At 41.1% G+C, this 22,205-nt stretch overlaps 2 protein-coding genes across 3 annotated transcripts in view; one reads left to right on the top strand and one right to left on the bottom strand.

The window, feature by feature from the left end:
* cep89 (centrosomal protein 89) overlaps positions 1–22,205 on the top strand; it is a 64,913-nt gene that overhangs the window by 30,000 nt on the left and 12,708 nt on the right. The gene's annotated exons all lie outside the window — the stretch shown is intronic.
* LOC138592977 (E3 ubiquitin-protein ligase RNF182) lies at positions 1,883–22,175 on the bottom strand. 2 transcript variants are annotated; one of them, XM_069663837.1, is made up of 2 exons: positions 22,140–22,175; positions 1,883–2,885 (listed from the first exon to the last, which is right to left on the bottom strand). In XM_069663837.1, exon 2 carries the CDS (start codon positions 2,869–2,871, stop codon positions 2,140–2,142), a length of 732 nt encoding a protein of 243 aa, XP_069519938.1. In that variant the 5' UTR covers positions 2,872–2,885; positions 22,140–22,175; the 3' UTR covers positions 1,883–2,139. The 2 variants fall into 2 exon arrangements, with proteins under 2 accessions (XP_069519938.1, XP_069519939.1); XM_069663838.1 differs by lacking the exon at positions 22,140–22,175 and adding an exon at positions 5,296–5,304 and having other exon boundaries at positions 1,883–2,820.

Genomic DNA, 22,205 nt, shown 5'->3' with positions numbered 1-22,205 from the left:
ACCTGGAACATTGCCTACGAAGATTTTTTATTGTGAACAACCAAGCCAAAGGAGCAGTCATTTCCTGTATTATTCCTTGCATTGTTCGACAATAGAAAGAACCTGGACGGTTGCTATTCTCACAGTAGATAATTCATGACCTGTCAGTCACATTCCCTTAAGGAGCAGCGCTTTAATTAGGATGTACATATATATATATATGTATATATATATATATATATATATACATATATGTAAGATGTGTCAACATAATAATATTATCAGCTGTAACTGACCAATACCTTTCATTACATAGATGTCAGAGCACCACTGCTATTCTGTTAATATACAGTTACTGGTAATATTTCTAGGGAGTTATGGCAACTCTGGTATCACAATAAACATAGATTAAATTTAAAGTTAGTCATAGCTTTAACAGAGAGAAAAATATTTGGTAAAATGTGCAACTATGAATGCTGGATTGTAAGTGGAAAGAACTGACGTGTACTGTCATCAGTCCTAGCGCTGCACGATATATCGTTAAACAACCACAATTGTGATGTGCACATTTGCAATAGCCCAATCACAGGACGCACGATGGTGAAGCAAATCAAGTGAAACACGTCAGGCTGTTACTTAATTGTTGCTCAGTGAAAAACGAAAGCTCAACAGTTTCTCGTTTCCATGACTACAGGAAAAGTATGTCTGATGTCACATTAGTGCAGCTCTTTATGAGAGCACAGAGCGAACTGACCGCTGAGCTGCAGAATCTGTGTGTCACCTGCCTGTAATCTGTAAACAAGCACGCGATGCTGCTGCCGTCACTGATGTGCCTGTGGGATGATTGAGGCAGACGCTCAGTTATGTGACGTGGCTTATAAGTGAGAGTAATCCCGTTATCAGCGGCACCTCGTCCTCATTTATGAGGCCATAGTGTGGTGGCTACACCTGCAAAGCACACACGGAGCGAAGTTATGTGTGCCGACAGAAAGTAGATGTGAGCTTTCATTTCCAAAAGTTACTGTCACCAAGTTGGTCACGCTGACAAAAGATACAGTTGAACACCATTAGAAATGGTAGATGACATAACGTATAAGTAACGCAACTGCAGCCCAGAACTCTTTTAGTATTTATTTTATAATGAAACGTGTCGCTCCACCTGAACTCTCTCTACTTTTTCATGAGGCTGTCAGAGTAGCTGAACCAAGTGCGGTTAAAGTAGGAGAGGAGTTTTGTTTTTTTGCTTGCTTCAAGAAAATAGACTTAAATGTCCCAAATTATAAGTATAATTCTTAATTGTTTATGGACATGAAAACACACTGCATTTATCTGGTATAATTTCCTGTATTTTTTAAAATCGCAATAAATTTTGCAGAACAGATTTTTCCAATATCATGCAGCCTTAATCAGTACATCACAATCCCTCTTATTTATTGGCAATCATCCAGTTATGCTAAATGTAAGTAAACTCAATCATCCTGGAAACCTGTAAATTAAAAGTCAGTTAAATTAAAGACTGTTCATGAAGACTACAGAAATACAGAGATTTAAATGCTCGCATCAATTATATAAATACTTTTGCTAAATGGTATTTCATTTTTTCATGCTCCTTTTGCACCACAAAATAATGTGTGTATTCATGGTTTAATGCTGTACAACAATATAAATGAATCCCACCTTTCAGCTAAAACAGACAGCATGCAAGAATTTTGTTTGAACACAGTGTTGATGAATGAGGGCCCGGGACTTTATCAGTGCTGCCATTATGTAAGACAAAGATTAAAGATATGCTCTCAAAAATGATGTGAGGCTCGGCCAAACAGACAACAAAGAACAAATACAGACATTTATCACAGAAATGTAGCTTAGGCGCTGCTCCAACTAACAGAGCTTGTTGGGGGCTCTATCTCTGTTGGCTGAACTGGTTTCTGAGTTGCAGCAGTCGCCCCAACATGAGTGTAGACCAGCACTAAAGGGGGTCTTCTTGGGTCTTTTTACTGGCCCATTATTTCCATCAAGGTTGTAGGCTTGTAAAGCTAGTATAGGAGAGGGCATCATCTTCACCGTTGGGCACCCTAACTATCCACAAACACATCGTATATCTGTTACTGCAGCCGACTAAATTCCATCCAACGACCTCCTCTTCTCGATAGCGTCCTCTCAGCCCCTGGAGGAGCAGTCACACATGCCCTGGCACAGACACTGGCAGAACCCATAGACCAGGCAAACCGTCAGGCTCGATGGCACCAAGCTAACACAAACAATGCCAAGTGTCACTCTCTGGATCACCAACAAGTAGATTCCCAAAGGCAGCGAGCCAAAGTATAAGAAGCCCAGCAGCCAGACCAGGATTCGTGGGACATGATTACAGAGCTTGGACAGGGCGTCCTGATCAGCCAGCCCATTGGAGCCCATTGATACCGAGTCCAGGCTCTGCTCAGCATAGATGTCTGAGCTGCCGTTCCGGCTTGGGGAGTGCTGTGAGTCCCCCTGTACTTCCATTATAGTAATGACCAGGCAGTTGGAGGAGTCATGGGACAGGCTGGAGGAGGAGAAGCTCTTTGGAGTCAGGACCACCTCCTTGTTGTGGTCAGAGCTCCAGGATTTGTCCCGCATTGCCAGGTGGCACATGATGTTAGCATCGTCAGGCAGGGCCGACACCTCGTACTCTGTGATCTCGGTTTGGTGTCGGCAAAAGGGGCAGCAGATGAAGCCGGCCCCGTCAGCAATGTCCAGGATTTTGACAAGGCAGCGGGCGCAGACCCGGTGCAGGCAGTCCAGGATCTTAGGCTTGCGGTTGTTGGCATTGTAGCGTTGGTAACAGATCTTACACTCTAATTCCTCTGGTGGAGGACAGTCCTTTTCCTCTAACTCAGCCTGAGGACAGCTCATCTTCAAGACATGTTCTGGGGAAGAAGAGAAAAATATAGAAGCTGAGACACATTGAGAAAAAGAGACAGAGGGATAGTGGTTTGTATGTAGTCCAGCATTGTATGTGACTTTGGCTAGAACATTTGAAATGGCCCTGCAACAGGCTGATGTTCCTGACTATTGTTATCTGCTGTATCGCTGCCCATCAGGAAAAGGTCAGGGCTCTGCCTTCTTCTCTGGCTGCTTCTATTTTCTGTACCTGCGGCTGATGAATGATTTATGGTTTGGGAGTTGGACCAGTGTGTCGTCCCAGAGCCCTTTGTAGCAAAGCAAGAGCCAGAATTCTATTGATATTTGGGGAGAGGTGCTCCTTCAGCATTTTGTATTGATTCAGTCATTTTGTTCAGAGTAACCTTTATGATATTGTGTTAAGTTAAAGTTTAAAATACAGAGTTTTTATTTTTTTGTTGATTACATTCTCTCTTATTTCATTAGCGTTTGATGCCTCATACCAAATGGATGATTTAGCTATTAGCAATCTTTTTGCTATATTATTTCAAGTCAAATGGGAATGACAGAAAATGAGAATAATAACAAAACTGTGACCATTCATTTTTACAAAATTACTTTGTGCCGTCATTTTGGCTCAGTGGTCGTCTCTCAATCGGAAGGTTGGTGGTTCAATCCCTGACTGCTACAGTCACTTGTCGAAGTGTCCTTGGCCAAGACCCTGAACCGCACATTGCTCCCAGTGGCATATGTGGCATGGATGTAGATCTGATTGGAGATTGCCACTTAGGCCTTTGCCATCAGTGAGTGAATGTGTGTGTGAATGGGTGAATGTAACATGTAGTGTAAAAGCAGCTTTGAGTGGTTGCAAGACTAGAAAAGTGTTATATACGTACTTATCCCCCAACATTAGCATACACCTCCTGAGTTACACACTTAAACACGTCACTGACTTACCTTTACCCGCTGCCCATAAAGACAGACAACGAAACTAAAGATAAAGGCTAAGGATAGTGTACAAGTCATTAACACTTTCTTCTGTAAGAGTATAAGCTGATGCCAGAAGATGCCCCTGCTTGTACGTAATTGCTGACAGCTACTGAAGTCTAAAACGGCTGAGACGAGAAAACTCCAATTATCAGTTTCACCGGCAGAGAAACGGCAGGAAGCTGTCAGTCATCATAAATAAGGTCAAATAGCTGTAAGCAGTATCCACCGACACGGAGCATTAATAGGAGCCCACACCTCCTGTTACTCTCTCCAGACTTTTACTGTGGTAGCTCTTGTGTCAAAATATGCGTTTTATAAATGTGTAATTTTATGGAGGAAATATGAACTTTGGCGCACACACACACACACACACACACACACACACACACACACACACACACACACGCACACACACACACACAAACACACACCAAAACACAGTTTGTATAGCTTTAACTTACCATTTCTGTCTACTCATATCTACTTGAATTACTATCATAATTGTATTTTAAAAAATTCTCACATTCCTGTCAAAAGACAAATAGACCTGCATGTCACAATTCATACTTTAGTCTTTATGTCCTCTAAAATAAATTGTACCCCCAAAAAGGAAACGAAGCACATTGAAAATACTAGTAATATTTTATAGTATATTACAGCATATTAATAATAATATTTGAACATGTTCACAATTATGTCAACACACTATTTGAGTCCTATACTGTGAATATTATTTTCACTGTACAATTAAGCAATATGACATGAGAGGCAGTGACGCTGTTGGCTGTGATTATCTGCGACCGAATCACAGCAGTGCTGATATTCAGAACAACATCACAACCCCGAGTGTGATAGTGATTTTGTTATACAAGTGGCAGATAGTAGTAAAAAGTAACAATCAACAACAGATTATTTTTTTCTCCACCAACTCGAATAGTTCCACAACTTAACGGAAACTGGACTTCTGTTGCCGAGCAACCCAAACATTCTCCTGCACTCTGTGTCTGCAGGTTACCACGGATCAGCTGTTTTTATCATGTACATTTATCTGTTTGTTTTAGTGATACACATAGTGAAAAGTCCCACTGATGTTCTCTTTATCAACACTCATGAAATGCCCTTTGTCCAATCAGATTACTTGGTCGGAACTAAATGTTGTATAATACAAAAACATATGCTCCTGCTTCCAACCATGCAAATAGCCAATCATTGTTTTAAATAGGGGTGGCGGGGGGGGTGTTCTCAGGTGGCTCATCAGATCTGGGAGTAGCCTGTATCAACCCAGGTCACTCCCTGGCCTTGCCACTGCCTCAGTTTGTGATGTATACAGCAGGTTATACCATTTTATTTTGGCTGGACCAATCATACAAAAACTAGAGAATGACACAAACACACAGTCCCGATAATAAACTTGATCAATGTCCACCATTACTGTCACTATATTACATTGTACATGTGCCATAACTCACCACTAGAGGCCAGGAACTCTGTTCTTTAGTAAAGCAGAACTACCCCACTGTGGACTTCTCACAATGTCCTTGAGGGTTGTGTAATAGGTGTGATCGCACAGAAGGAGAGTGAAGGCGAGGCCTGTAATTATCACAGTGCCGTTTCATATTCCCAGATGAACTTGATAAAATATTGGACAGGAGACTGAATGAGACACATTCTCCCCCTACAGCTACTGACATCTAACAGCCCTGGGGCAGCTGGTGTTATGTGTCAAAGATGTATCCCAGGAGAAATCAGCTTGGTAGTATTACTGATGAGACTGTTTCTTCTTGTCTACTTTAAAGAGGTGACTCAGGGCAGGGAGCTTAAAGTGATGTCGCGATATAAAAAACTATATAGAAGAACATAAAGAACATTCATTCTGTTCTTAGCCCTTTTTAAAAATGCAAATTTCTGGTCAATTCAACTTTTGGTAGGTAGGAAACTTTACAGTTTTAGGGACTGACTTGTCTTTAAACTTCCACATACTTCATCAGATTTATGTAGAACAGCATTTTTTTTTTCATGCTCTGTTGAAATAGCCTTAAGCAAAGAATGAACTATCAATCAAGTAGAGAATTATATTATGGTTTCTTTTTTTTGACTGACTTATTTTCTTGTTTTTACTGTTTTTACACAGTATGCCAGTGTACAACTGTGTTTGTGTGTGCCCTGGAGCACTGCCACCAAACGTGTTTGTGCCAAAGAGCCCACATGTTGTTGGTGGGTTCCGCTGTGCCAAGAGCAATTGAAAGGAACAAGGTAAATGAGCAGGTACCCTGTCTGAGCCTAAGCCAGCAGACCAAGTACTAGCAAGTGTGACAATGTGTCGTAAGACTTGAAGATGTTTTAAGTGCACATCAAGGTACACTTCAGTTGATGTAACCTTTTGGAAGCGTCCACCTTGGTGCGGTGTTGGGGAAAGCTTTTCATGCACACATGATGGGCCTCCTTGGGCTTCTTGGCTTGGCAAAAACATACATCATCACACTACTTTTTGAAAAGCTTCACTAGGTTCACTGTTTTTGGGCTTTAACAGAATAAACTGAAGAATATCCTCAGGAACAAAGTCACTTTCTGTATATTGTCTAAAATGGCTGACCGTGTGAGGGGCCAACATGTTTTCGGTAGAGAGGAAACCAGAACAAGTGCGGACCCCATCTGGACTTCGTGGCACAGATGAGCACTCAAAGAGAATAGCTATATAACCTCTAGTTCTCCTAGCAATGTTCCTCACTTGATGTGGACATATTTGCTCTCCGAGTGTGACCATGAACCCTTCCATTGGGGCAGTGATGGAAAGTCTTGGGGTCAGAACTCCATGCCGCAGGTTGATTATAGTCCTGGATGAATGGTAGTGTAAGAACATGGCTGTTTCTGTGGCTGCTGGCCAATCATTCAGGTCATAGTTTAGAATTTCTTCACTTCCAGTCAAGGAGACAAGTACTCAGATGCATCAGCCCTGTCCTCCTTCAAAACATATGGCGCTTGGTTGCAGCTGTTTGTGATGTGAGGATATTATTATACGCAGCTAGAACATGCTGATCTTATGCATAACCTATGGTCATTGTGCCTCTCATTTTTAATGTCTGCTAAGGCTGTGAAGGACTTGTACATAGTGTCATGTATTCCCTTGCGGCCTTCGCGAGCAAAAGAGGCCTGATTTCTAAACAACAGTGCCGGTGTGACACATACTAACAGCTCTGTCCCATCCAGCCGGCTCCCCATTTACACATGTCCATTCGGCTCTGTTACTACCCCTGCAGAAGGCTGAACGGCACAACCACTTCACCTCCCATTCTGCCTTCTTACCTTTTATAAAGAACAGTGAGGGCGGGTCACACCTTGAGCAGGTTGTGTAAAAGAGTCTGAAGATAGCTTCTAGGTTCAGATTTGTTTGATTATATTTAATTAGATTTGATAAATGTTTTTAAAAAAGCTTAGAGGACATAAAGTTAATCCTTAGAAAAAGTGCCATTCGTTAGCTAAAGTTGCTGTAACCTCATTCCTGTCCATGCATTCCTGATTCCTTCACACTTCTTACTCCGACCTTTGGTCATCAACAAGTCCCCCTCCCATCAGCAAGATGCTATATAAAGAAAAGCTAGTCATTCATTCATTTATGACCATGAAATATAGATTAAATAGGTGGATGTTGGGCTGGTAACTGCCCAGCAGGCCTCTCCGTGACTTGCTGACTGTTAAATATTTGAGCCGCCAGTCTGATGCGATAAAAAGCCTTCTGGAAGATGTCCGAAAAATGTCAGAAAGAAGCAGCTCCTGCTGCATCAATGCCGAGGGCTGAGTTGTCTTGTTTACCCCTAAAGTTCTCGACAAATACATTTTGTTATGAAGGGGCACTTCCAGCTCTTAAAGTTCTTGAAGCTATCCTGTGGTGACATGTGACCTTTAGGCATCACATGTCTTCTCTCAGAAATTGTTCACACGTTTTGAAACACCATCAGTATTACCATCAATTACATCAGCATATACTCTTCTTCATTTATTGGCTTATTACTGACTCGCAGGGCTCCTTGCGTCTACTGTGAGGATGCCTTACAAGTCTGCAGTTGCTGGAAATCTGAATTCAATTTGGACTTACTTTCGATGCACTCTCTCAAACATCTCTTTATCCTTTCACACCTCTAGCCCCTCTGGCTGTGTACAAAACCACTGATGTTGCAGATATGTGTCATGTGCTGAAACCATTTGGCTCCAGGGATGCTGTAAAAAGCTGGGCTCCAATGGTTTGAACACCAAGAAAAAAATGCTTTTGTTGGTGGTTTGAGTAATTATTTTTCCGAGTGTGCTGTTGTAAGGTTTGTGTTCAGCAATGAAACATCACCACTGGCTATTAATCACCACAGCCTGTTCTGTCCCTACGCAACTATTATCAGACCGACCAGATGGATGGTCCACAACAGCTCAGCTAAGTTGTCATTCAGGAACACATTTATCCATTCTTTGTCTTCTGCCAAATTCTCCATTATTCAACTTAGAAATTATTTCAGCTCGGCATTGAGAGGTTAATGAACAGAATTCCAAACACTGCATACCCTTACTCCTAGCAATGCAGAACATCTAGTAGGCTGAGTCGCCCAAGCATATTATGATAAGTCATGCCAGGCAGTGCTTTCCCTCCGGCAATGCAGTCTTGTGGCCTTATAGACATATACGCACATATAGTACTGAGCTGCTGAGGTTGTAAGCTAACTTGGCTCAATGGTCAATGTGTATGGGGGATAGTATAGAGATACAATGGGCTATGAGTGTCCGATCAAGGCTGGATGGAGAGACAAACTATAGAGGACTCATGTAAGGTTATGTATGGTGCAGTTTTATATGTGAGGGGTGAAAGAAGACAGTCTCATGGGGAGGACGGTTAATTGACCTGGTGTACTTTCTGACGGATGAACGGGCTGGTTGAAACTCGTATTGGCATGTTGCATGATTTTCGACTCAAGGGTAAATATTTAGAATTTAAAAGGTGTAGCATTGATTTGAAAACTGTTATGTGGCTGCACTAAGGCGGAGAGACGACTGAAGAGGAGGAGGTGGACCAAAACTGGCATTTGGAAAGGTCACCTTTTCAAATGAAACAAAGTGCAAGTAACATTAACATATGGCAAGACTGCATCGCCACATGGTGAGATGAAAAGTTTAACCTGCGTATAATACTGAAGAGAAAAAGAAAAACACTCAGACGGGCAACCCTTTCTGTTCAACATGTAACAATATCAAACTATCAAAGCCATGAAAAATACATTTGAGTCCTGCTGACCTGATAAACATCCATTAGTGAACCTTATACGCTGCCCACAGTCACTTAAGGTACTCGTGGATTTGGCATGCAAAACTGAAAATTAAATTCAGGACTGGTCCAAGCACATACAGCTATGGAAACAATTAAGAGACCACTACAAATGTACACGTCATGGCCAGCCCAATCCAGATCTGAACCCCATTGAAAAGATCTTGAATGTGATCACAATGGTCACAAGCCATCGAACAACATCGAAGACGAGCTGCTGCAAGAGAGGCCTAACGTCACTTAACAGCACTGTGACAGAGTGGTGGAGAGCATGCCAAGACGCAGGAAAGCTGTGATTAAAAATCAGGTTATTCCACCAAATGTTGATTCCTGAACTCTTCCTGAGTTAAATCATTAGTATTCTGTTGTTTTAAACATAAACATGTTCTTGTTTCATTGCATTATTCGAGGTCTGAAAAACATGTGCATTTTTTGTTTTCTTAACCAGCCGTCATTTTCTGCATATAAAAGACCTAAATGTGAATATTTGATTTGGAAGTAGGAAAAATGTTAACAGAAACACAAACCTATAAATAGAAGAGCCAGAGAAGAAGAATTTTTTTCCGAGCTGTAAATACTTTAATTCCTTCCGGCAGCCATAGCAGTGACGTATTATAAAGCGAAGAAGTCCCAGTTAGGATGGATAGATGGGTCAACAAAGCATCAATCCTCAACATGAGAGAGGCTAACATGTTTTTATCTGAACAAACATTAACCACAGCAGTGTGGCATTGTAAAACAGATTGATTAGTCAAGAGTGAATTAGTTTTTGGACAGCCTGACAAACTGTGTTTTACTGAAGATAGGGGCTGTCAGACAAGAAAATATGCTGTTCGAAAGAACAATTACGAACAACGCATAATGACATTCAGTTTGACAGACTGGTTGGTCATAACAGTATGTACCTCTGAATCCTTACCAGAAAGATTCAGGCTGTTTGGTATCCGACCAAAAGCTCTGATCTAAGGTCAACCAGAGGAGAATGTCCCATGGACAAAGAATCAATTAAGTATTGCTTTAAATTGCCACTCACGTCAGGGTTTTAAAAGCAAAGAGGGCTTTGATCAACAAGTTTTGTCGCGTAATGGGAAACACTTTGATCACCAAGATAAAGGCAAAGTCTAAGCTGTGTTATCTCAGCTGCTAAAGAACCACTCTGAGCCCCAGACTGTGGACAGCTTTACAGACAGAATTACTCTACAGACTCTGTATAGATTTTGGCAAGACAAATTAGATCAGATGCTGCATTCACCTGCATTGAAAGCATTTGATAAGGGGGAATTAGAAGATTTATCGTCTCCTTTAATAAAAACCTTGCGCTTTTGGTTTAAGCCAGTAAGCACTGCTGGACTTGCTGGATTATAATTTCCATGTTGTCCAAATGTTCATTTTCATTTTAAATGCATGAAAACGCCTAAAATGTAGAGAATAGGAGGCTCGCTTACTTATACCACAACCACAATATTGATTTCTGACAGCAATACCAACTTCTCTTTCTGTAGTAAAAGTCACAGGCATGGAGAGTAAAGTAGGTCAGCGATGGTTTCTGAAAGTACCGTCACTCACTCACTCACTCACATACATACGTACATACATACATACATACATATATTCATACATACAGACCCATGTGTAGGGCTGACCCCGGCGGTCAGCCAAACAAAAAAGCCACTAATGCACCCCACTCTTCCTTCACTCTAAACTGAATACACATTTGTCTCTGTGCTTTGTAATTTGTAAAATATATTATCTATGGCAGGCAGGACTGGACACTTATTCTTCCCCTCCCGAGTTGTTGAGGATGGCCTTGACCTTTGCTGTCACAATATGTGCTTGGTGATGCATCTCTTGGTTGTGCCATCGATCCAGAGGATTATGTTCATGCTGCTGTTGGCAGGTCTTTAATCTTTGTTTACAACAATCAGGTTTAAAAGCAGAGCAGCCTTTAGGTAAACTACCCTCCTGTTAAAATACATAAAATAAGCTTCAATTGTGCAATCTATTTCTTTAAAGAGCAGAACAACAACTTTACCCTTTGCCAATAATGTTTTGGTTACATTTCAGACTTTACTTGTATTATTGCATTTACATTACATTTACATAAAACTTTAACTTCAAATTCTTGACACCAGTAAAATCGTGTATGTCTAGATCTGCTGACATTTACCCAGAAGTCCAGCTTTACCTGTCTTTCTCAATGGGCCAAACTGGTATTTGGGGTTTAATTCTTTATTAAAGCTTTCAAGGTTCAAGTTTGGGTTTTGGAGTTTGACCTACAGAATAAACAATTTAAGCTTTATGCTTCTACATATACATGTAAATGTATTCTCTTAACCTGCACTGACAGGGTGTTATGGAAAGCAGCCAACCTCCCAAATGTCATTAACAGGTTGTCCTGTGACAAGCAAGCTTATTATTTGACTCAACTCCAGTTAGAAAGTAGGTCCAAACACAGGTGGAAAGTACAGTAAAAGTTGTACTGACAATTATAAATCAAACAGCCAACTACACATTTGCCTTAATGCATGATAAGCAATGTTTCAGCCTTTATTAACTATATGTATTCTCTATGCAATGTTAAAGTTTAGAGTGGATTAGAACATTTATCTAAAGACACAGCTGCAAAATAAACTCTGGCCTTTTTATTCTGCATTTTACTTGTGAAACATTTGAACTGCTGTCATTTGTATTCAGGATCCAACCCTCTATATCTATCTGTACCAAAGACACATGTACAGTATTCTCTCAACATTTCTCACATTTGTCAAGACAACACGTTCATTTCATCATATGAAGATGAATATCTGGGGACTTCTTTCATACACTTTATGTTACAGAGCACACTGGGAAAATGCTGGAAACTATTTCTTTTAGCTAAATCACAAAGTACAACTTGCTGTGCAATCATCTTATTCTTCAAATTATAATGTTTACCTGGTTATATTCACTCTGATAGAGAGCTATGATCAGTGTGATCAGCTTAACACAGGGCCTACATTTGATTCCAATCCAACAAATCACGGTTCCTGCAGACTGCATGATGAATCACCGTAGCCCCCAAAGTTACATTATGAGGAGGTACCCCTCAGCACTTCCTGTTTAGTGGCAGAACCCACAAACTGCACTGACAGAAGCACAAAGCCATTAGTATGTATCTGCTGTAAGTTTTACAGTCTGTACGAGAGCCCATTAGCTGATCCAGACACTTTATCTAGCCTCCATTTAATTTATTTTCAGGGACAGTTCACATCGATCAACATCACAGTAAATGTGCCGGTGTTTGCCAAAGGCTAATTGTCAACTGTTGTGCCTCGGCCTGATGTTAAATTAACAATGAAAAACACATTAGAGCTGGAGAAACGTAAAACACCAGCCGAACAGAAAAACAGCTGAGAGGAGTGAGGTAACATCGTGCAAAGTGCAGGTGATTAATACGAAACAATAAGACAACAATCAGCACCGGCAGTTCAAACATGGAACTGAAAAGTCACAGAAAACTAGAAGAGATGCAAAGCACAGCAATTCTTGCTTTTAACTAAATGTTGGGACTATGTTTGAAGAAACGCGAAGAAACTGGGAAGCTGCTTTTGGATGTTCACTCAGGAACACTTTGTCATATTTAACCCTTAATGGCACACATGAAAATGCAGTTACATTTGGTCCTGATGGCTCAGCTCTTAAAATGCTTTTATGGTTTGCAAGCAGAATGCTGTGGCATTGCAGGGAGCACAATGACACCTGATTTTGAAAGTTTGTAGTGTGGCCAGTTTAGGCACCAAAACGACCTGGTTGGTTTGGAGCAAAGATTATGGTTCAAGATGTGGTACTTAAAGGTAACTTTTAAACTAGGAAGGGAAATTGCATCATTCACAGGACATAGGTGACATAACTCATCTTTAAATTCTGTTCACATGTGACACACAACCTTGCTCTTATAGCCATGAGTCTTGAAGTCTTGTGTTCATATTTCCCATACACACATGACATGACTACAAGGTAGAGTGGGGCCTACTCCCTCATATCTATTCTCCAGATAACAACTCAGTTGATGTACTAATAACCCAATGAATCTGCTGAAAGTTTTAAACCAGGAAGACTTTATCCTCCCTGGGGCAATTAAGCCTCTTCTTCTTTCACCCTGTCTGCATACGCTTCATTAGATGTTAAAGAACAGTAAACTAAGCAAACCCTTGAATAGTACAGGGTGGTTGACTGAGTAATGTTGCTTTGGAGCAAGGAGTTCCTAGGTTTAAACATAACTGATCTGTTGTGTGGTGTCTGCATCTTGAGTTTTTGATGGTGCATTCTTATTTTCCAATGTAAACATCCGATGTCAGCCCCGCTGCAAGCTGCCTGCTTAACGTCCATGTCTAATACCTATTACACATTGAGTTAAAGCTGTTCAGGTTTATACCACAGTCACTACGGTATCCACATCATGATTGCTTCCTAATCAACATGTACAACACAGAAGTAGAACAACATTTCTTTGCAGAGAAGATCAGTAACTGACTGCTATTTGTAAACACATGAGATTGCCAACAGCTCAGCTCTGCAGAAATACACAGCATAAATCTTAGACAGTTAAAAAGATGCTGCTTGGTTTCCTTCTTTCATCTCTAAATGATTAAACGTCCAAGAAGTGATAAACAGGAAAAGATCTAAGCGCCTCCGTACAGCTACAACATCCTTCCAAATTCCTACAAACCATCAGTTATCTGTTCTGCCCAAAACGGGCTTGACATTAGCTTTAACCAATCAGGGCCATGCCGGCCTTTCGTGTTGCTTTGTCATTCACCAGATTTCACAATAAGAATCCCAATCATCGGTTGTCACCTCCCCACGTACACCTGTGTGATTCTGCTCATCCCCAGCCTGACTGAAGTAGAACCCCTGTAGACAGACGTGTCAGTTATCTTATTTACAGCCAGAACTAATTGTGACATTGACTTTGACATTGGCAGATGTTTGTGACACATCAGAGCAGGAGAGCTGAATTAATCTGATTAGCTGTGGGATGTTTTGTCTCCCCGGTTCTCTTTTCCGGGAGAGGTGCACGTCTGTGTTTGTGTGCTATTAGCAGTAATGATAAGACGACATCCACTTTCTCTGATGTTTTTCACTCCAGCAGGAAAAGAGGACTGCTTATTGTACTTCTTTCATCACACCATCCTCATAATGTTATCTTTCGCAATTTCGAGCTAACCTCTAACAGACCTCACACACCTGTGGACTGTCTGCACCACAAGAGCTTCACTACTGAGCAAAGGTCAGAGATTGTGACAGCAGAGTCTGGTGAGAGGTGGCAAATAAGATCTTTTTGACATTTGATTTTTAAGTTAGCTTAGAAGGAAAAAAGTAATCATTTAGAACGTTTCCTGAGTCAGAAAAGGTTAGCTGCCCAACGGTAAATGTTCTTATTCAGACCCACCGTGCTTCACAGTCAGGGCATTTCATACATTCACACCTCGAAGCTGCCCAGATACACACAGCATTCAGCTTTTGGCCACTGGGAGATGCTCAGTATAATGTTAGTTATCTATGTTCAATTATTTCTCTTGGCCTTTGGGAGCTCAGAATTGCAACATCAGTTGTGTTCCAATCCACGGGCTGCAGCCGTCGAAGGAGGCGGTCCACGGAGGATGCACCATTCACAGCCGTAGACCGTTAAAGCCGAACTTAAATGAGACGGTCTGGTCTACCCTTGCGTCACCAAATGCCGCTCCTGTCGCCTAGCAACAGGTAGCTAGCGGGCTAAGTTAACCTATTATTTTAAAGCTAATTTGTTTCAAGGGCCCTTTCCTTTTCTTAAACATGTGTAACACTAGCTTTTCGAGTTGAAACCAAAAACGTTTACATTTTAAAGGGTATTCCTCGGCTGTTTAAAAGTGACGCAATCGGCCTTCAAATGTGGCCTTCGGGGGCTGCAGCCCCTGGATTGGGACACAGCTACAGTCTTGTTTCATCCATCGCTTTTCTTGCAGAAACAACTTTACTTCCTGTTGCTTTGCTGCAGCAGACAAACCAACTTCATCCATTCAGTTCATGTTCCTTTTCTTAATTTGTCTCACTTTCCCTTCCAATACATCTACATATAAACACATCTACATGTTGCTGAATAGATGCAGTAAGCTCAGGTGTATTATGTAGTTGAATTAAGCCTGGCCCATTGAACCGCTTCATTGCCTCTACTGTGTTTTTTTTCTGCTAATGAGTGCAGACAATTTCCAATTTCAGCTGAAAAGGTCAATCTGTTTACACATGCAACGGATGCTTTAAAGCCGAGAGAAGGGACTTGTTGCTGCGGGGAATTTAAACACCTTTTGAATTTATACATTAATGAATAGGTTTAAAGGGTAAGATGTTGTAAGGGAGGTTTTGGGTTGTTAATTAGAATAACAGCAGGTTGGCAGATGAAAGGAGAGCAGGATGTATATAGAGTATCCTTTAACACAAGCACAAGATTTACTCTGCATTCAGAGCGTTAGCAGCAGTTTGTTGGCTGCTGCACAAGTCGTATTTCAGCATAAGGGAGGACATATGGTAGCGCTGATACGTGACTGGCTTCAAACAGGTGGTAGGACCCAAAGGATACATTTTCAGCTGGCTTCTCACACGGACATTCATGAGAGCCAGGTGACTCGTCCTTTTAGAAAATAAATGAAGTCAAGCTGAAGAGCAGAGAAAAGTTGTTACTGCATAAAGTCTGTCCAGTGCTTCTCTACAGTATTAATCTCAAGGCTCAGGGTTATATAAGAGAACGCTGTTATTGTTAAGTGTGAGTCTGGAGGCCGCATACATATTCTATTCTAAATATCCATTAAACATCATTTGGCAGATCAAAATGTACCTCCAACGATTGTCAAAGTTAGATGTAAAGTCAGAATATAAGCATGATACATATAAAGCTTCTGCTCACATGAAAAATATGGCACCAATTGTGTCTCTAAAGGTTTCAAAACTATCCTGCAATCCATATATAAAAAAGTAAAAAACAGTTTAATATAAGCTTGAAAATCACAGAACCCCCGGCCGGCTCTCAGTCCCTGCTCAATAAAACCTCGTAGACAGCAGCAGAGGACGGCGTTTGTACTAAGCAGTTCTCAGGGGTGTTAATTGTGCTCAGTGAAGCTTGTGTGAATAAAGAAACAATATGAAAAACATCTTCATACCACCACAATCCCCATCTGCTCTGTAGTAAAAAAAAAACCCATCCTCGTCTGCTCTGAATTGTTATTGTTTTTGTTGTCACTGAGTGGAGAAGGTCAGCCAGCCTCTGGGATGCAGTGAGGAGGGGGATGTACTGGTTTGGCTACGCTCAGCTCAGCATGTGGTGAGGGCTAAATGTCACCGCTTCAGCTGGGCTGCTGCTGGCGCCCTGCTGGGTCCCTGGGGGGTTGATGGAGATTCAGGCCAAGCTTGGGAGAATTTATGCTTTCCAGATTCTAGTTCTCCAACGGAAAATACCAATCCATTACTCACACCGCTGGGAAATAAGACGCAGGTAGGGGAGTGGGCTACGGCCATATTCAAGGCTAAGATTTACAAGTGTCAAGAGTGTTATTGGACTAGCTTTGGATGAATATAGACTCAACTTGTCAGCAGGGTGGTCGCCCTAATAAGACAAGGTGAGCACACTGCTGCTCCTGACCTCTCTAACATTCGTTTAGTGCCTCTTTTCATCAAAGATGTTTGAAGTCATGAGCCACCAAGTCTTTGATGTCTCCTGGACACTATAAAGTAATAATGTTGAAGGTTTTCATTTAAATAAATGTCTGTTAAGTCCTTATCTTTCAGCGAATGAGGTAACACAATGGCGATTGAGCCTATGGCCCATTGATGAAAGCCTTTGCATTTACAGTATTACAGACTGGCTGTCTGTTGCGACTTTTGCAGAAAAATCACAAGCGTTGCCCAGTTAGTGACGCGTTTTCCATCAGCCAGTAGTGGTTGGTCTGCCAGAGAGGGTAGGCGGAGCTAAGCGGCTGCTTTTCCGGTCTCTGCAAGTGTTGCGAGTAAACAGTAATCTACTATGGCTGAACAAACAAAGAAAAGATGGATGACTACAGATACAACTTCAAGAATAAGTGAAAATCCAAAGAAAAAGAAACAAACTCGACGCTCAGATGAAGCAAACAGTCTAAAAAGGAAAGCGACCGTCAGCCAGGAAAATCAAGAGTTACAACCAGAGCCAACCGTGGACGTCACACATGCAGCACTGTCTGGATATCTGGGAAGTGTGCTCCTGCAATTAACATCTATCGCCATTGGTGCCGCCAAAGAGAACGAAACTCATTTTCTTTGTTCAAACTACAACACATAGAAAAACACAGGAATAAGGTAACACATATGAATAATTACATGGACACTTTTGGACTACTCTTGGAAGTTTTATTGTTAGAACTTTAGTTTTATGGAAGAACTATTTCTCGTGCTCCAAAATATGTTAAATGTTTCTAAATCATTACACCATCAAATGATGAAGATGGACTCTTTTAGGTGTGTCACACTTAATTGGCAATTTTGGTCATATTAAGACATGTAGGCATCTTCAATACATTTTCATACGGTTGGTTTTATTGTAATAGCCTCTTGTAGTTTGATGAAAGACTTTATGACCTTCTCAGCACTGAGGGATACAAATATGAGCTTTTACTTGTAAGAATCAAACTAATTTAAAACCCCCAAATGTTTGCTCATGACGTATAAGAGCAAAGGAAAATAGCCTGTCACTTGGAGACCAGTATGTCAGACAATTGCAGGGTGGTGCCTGATGACATATGCTGCCACCTTATAATCACCCTGTGCTCCCCTGCAGAGACTCTGTCACCTGTAGAAGAGAGGTGAACGTGTCACTTCTACAGGATTAAGTGGGTTGACCTAGATGTGCTGTACAGGTCTTTATGAGGTGAAGGCTGAGTAAAAGCATGCTGCATGTATGTACTCATATTGATTTAGTGTTTGCTGTGTACCCACCTCTCTCTCTCTCTCTTTCTATCATTCACACACACACCAGCACACACTCACCAATCAATCAATAAAAGCCAGGTCAGATACTTCATCAGTCAGACGTATTAACTGCAACACTTTGATTGACTGCTAAGCTCACAGTTGGCATGTTGTCTGTGTTGTTTCGGCTTCTTTTATACACACACACCTCTGTGCATGCTAAATTCGAAACTAACAGCAATGTGAGCCGTGCAGGGAAAGCTTAGCAGTGGCTCTACCTATGAAGCTACTCATATTGTGACTGAATAGATTCAATCATAAAGAGCTCATAGTGAAAAATAAAACAATCCAGGTTGTGTCTTATTACGTATTTGATTCATGTGTCTGTGATGAACCAAGCAGCCTCCATGGTTGAAGAGCTTTTTGTGAATCGCGACGTCCTGTGCATACAAAAGACCTTCATGTAACCCATGATTAAATGGATCAGACATGTACGCACTGACAGTGTTCTGTGCTTAGGGTAAGGGTAAAAGCCTGTGTTTATATTTCATATGTGCATGATCGAAGCCTGACTGCCGTGTCTGTCCTTGGGTATTGTTCACATAAGCAAAGGAATATAAAAAAAATGCTACTATCCAGCCATAAATGAATACTATTAAGCTCCTGGGCATATAGATCTGCCATCAGAGGGACTGTTAACATTTGACAGTAGTTTTTGCCACTTCTAATTACATGCCTGTAAGCATCATGTTCGCTGTATACTCTGTGGTCTGACAGACTAAAGTACAAAGTGAATGAAATGTTGATAGGACACGGTATGAAGCTGCTTAATGAATTCACTGGTTAAACCCATCGATGCATGTTAAGCACCTACTTTATGATGTAGAAGGTCGTCTATCCGTTATGAAAATGGGTAATGAGGAGTTAATATGCTGTGGATGATGGTCTGATTTTCCTCTGTGTATCTTCTCTTAGCTTTAATTTCTGTGAACTAAAGATCTTTAAGTAATGTGAGCTGGTTGTGAAAGAAGTGCAGTCACACTTTGCAGCCATGTGGAAGAAATAGTACCTTCAGGCTTTGGAAATGGAAAGCTCAAGCAACAGTCAAACTTCATCTAGGAAATGTCATAATGTGTCTGCTGACTGCTCCCTTCAGTTTGTAGCTGAAGCTAATTTCTAGTAGCTTTTGTGTAAAAATACGTTTACTGCTACTACCTATCTGACCTTAGTATGGTAAAGTCTATTTAAAGTTGTAATCTCAAAGATCTCAGTTTCATTCTCTTTGGTGGCACCTATGACGATAAACAGTAATTGCGGGAGCACACTTCCCAGATATCCAGACAGTGTTGCATGTGTGACGTCCACGGTTGGCTCCGGTTGTAACTCTTGATTTTCCTCTCTGACGGTCGCTTTCCTTTTTAGACAGTTTGCTTCATCTGAGCGTCAAATTTGTTTCTTTTTCTTTGGATTTTCACTTATTTTTGAAGTTGTATCTGTAGTCATCGATCTTTTCTTTGTTTGTTCAGCCATAGTAGATTACTGTTTACTCACAACACTTGCGGAGACCAGAAAAACAGCTGCTAAGCTCCGCCTACCCTCTCTGGCAGACCAACCACTGCAGGCTGATGGAAAACACGTCACTAACTGGGCACCGCTTGTGATTTTTTCCACGAAAATCGCCACAGACGCACAGTCTGTAATACTGCACATGCAAAGGCTTTTATCAGTGGGCCATAGGCTCAATCACCGTTGTGTTAGATCATTCGGCGATAGATAATGACTTAACAGATATTCATTTGAATGAAAATCTTCGAGTTTATCACAACTCACAAAGGGGCAGCACATAGAACACAGACATGTAGGCATCATTCTGATTTAGTTAATTCATAAATAACTTCTAAAAATGTTTTTAAATTCTCTTTTCCTCATTAAAATTGTGAATTATCTGAATATTTTTGCACCAACTTACAAACTTCCTTTTCCCCTTAAGTCCTTTTTGCCAGGAGCAAAAAACATGTTTATACGTCTCAGCTCTCAGCTCTGTCTCAGACAATACATTTGTTTTTCCTGTTTTTCATCAGGTGGCCTGTTTGAGAGCGAGGTCTCTTTAGAAAGCGCTGCCCAAATGTTCATACAGTCAAATAAAAAGTGAAAGGGAAAATGTTTTGCTGCATTAATGGGGCTGGAGTCAAATAACTGGACTCTTTTTAGAGCTTTGTTTGAAAATTACAATAAGAAACTGCTAACTTCAGCTTCCTGGTGTCTTATTTTAATTGGATCTCTGCTTAGCGCTCTACTCATTCAAAGCATTCATGAACCCCACTGTTTCTTTGATTGCTTGGCTAAAGAAACAACATGTCACATCAGTTAGTGCTTCTCTGAACAACGGCTTTATAAAGAGATGCCACATTGAAATGTTCTGTGCTTGCTTGTTGTTAGTTTTTGTGCACAACAGGCAGGAGCAGTTAGGGTTAAATATGCGAACACAACACACCAGTCGTCAATCTGGTATCAAAGTTACTCGACTAAAAGCAGAGGTGGAAAGAGTACTGAAATATTAAACTCAAGTAAAAGTAAGATTACTTTGATGAAATTTTAGTAAAATTACGAATATAAAAATGCACTCAAGTAAGTAAGTAAGTACTAAGTAAGTAAAAAGTAGCTTGTTTAAAATGTACTTAACGTAAGTTACTTTTTTTTACAACGGGGGGGGGGGGGGGGGTCTCTCCTGTGTAGTGCAAAAAGGATAAGGGGATATAAAGGGGATGTTTTTAATTAAAGTGCAAAAATAAAATAAAACATGTCGACACACGACATTTAAAACCCTGAGGGAGGTAGTAGGGAGTAGTTCAGATCCTCCCATAAAACATACAACCATTGAATGTGGCATAAACAGTGGATTCTGTAGACCATCCTTCTTTTCTTCACCAACAAACACCAACAGTCATACTGCAAATCTATACACACAAACGGGTCAAGGTCACAAGTTGTTTCCTAAATGAACCAAAGAACTAGTTTGGTCTTCAGCTGGGTCGTCACCACTGCTGTCTGACTTGTCTGTCTCCTTCTTCCTTGTGATTTAGCGCCAGTTTGTTCTCCTGCCTGTGATTCACTACAGTTGTTTACAGGCGTGATTTCTTCCCTTTCGTTTTTTATTTCGGCCTACATTTTGTTTACTCAGTAACGGATGTGATTTCAAATGTGACACAGTACAATACTTCAAACCAAACCTACTTCAGTAAAAGTAAAATTACAGATTTTAAAAACTACTTAGAAAAGTACAAGTACACAAAAAACTACTCACAGTAACACGAGTGAATGTAATTAGTTACTTTCCAGCTCTACTTAAAAGGAGGGCTAGGATAGCTTCAGGAATATGACCTTAAAGATAAATCAGCATTAAATCAATTTGCTGAAGAGCTCATGTGCGTGTCCCCTAATTAAATCCAGACAAGCCAGCTACATGACAATTACTTAGAGTGAAAGGGTCAAAACAACTACAAGCAGACAGGGTGAGAAACTCCTATGCAGAATAGCTGAGAGAATGAAAGCCCACGCTGCCTGTCCTCACATAGACCCTGTTTTTCTCATCACTGTATCTCCTCTAACTGCAGAGCACACAGCAGCAACACAGTATCTCCCCTCTGCTTCCTTTAGTGCCTCTTTATGTTCCTCTGCTTCTCTGACAGTTTCTTTACTTAACCGCTCCTGCTTTTGCTTTTGTCATGACTGTTTTTCTGCATCAGCTGAGGTAGATAAGTCCACATAACAGTAAATATGTTCCACTTGTATGAGTGTGTGTGTGTGTGTGTGTGTGTGTGTGTGTGTGTGTGTGCTGCACAACCTGCAGTAGTTCAGCGCTGTCTGCAGCTGTCACAACAACTTAAATATGAATCTAACACAACTATTGTTCCCTGGACAAACACCCACAAGTAGACAACCTCCAAACAAATACAGTACAGACGCACTCACACCACCCTCTCCACAGAAAAACTGCAGCTAAGTGTGTGTGTGTGTGTGTGTGTGTGTCGTTCCTCACCTTGTCCAAATGAGTGTGACTCCCCCTCCTCCACTCCAGTTGTCTCTGCTGCGCTGTCCTTCATGT

Source organism: Semicossyphus pulcher, unplaced genomic scaffold (genome assembly GCF_022749685.1).
Source record: "Semicossyphus pulcher isolate SPU_LCO1_2020_fin unplaced genomic scaffold, fSemPul1.0.p SCAF_1, whole genome shotgun sequence".
Taxonomy (NCBI): Eukaryota; Metazoa; Chordata; class Actinopteri; order Labriformes; family Labridae; genus Semicossyphus; species Semicossyphus pulcher.
This window is presented reverse-complemented; position numbering and strand designations above follow the sequence as displayed.

Bases quoted from the DNA above. Each gene is read 5' to 3' on its own strand.
- LOC138592977 (XM_069663837.1), bottom strand. From the start codon at position 2,871: ATGAGCTGTCCTCAGGCTGAGTTAGAGGAAAAGGACTGTCCTCCACCA.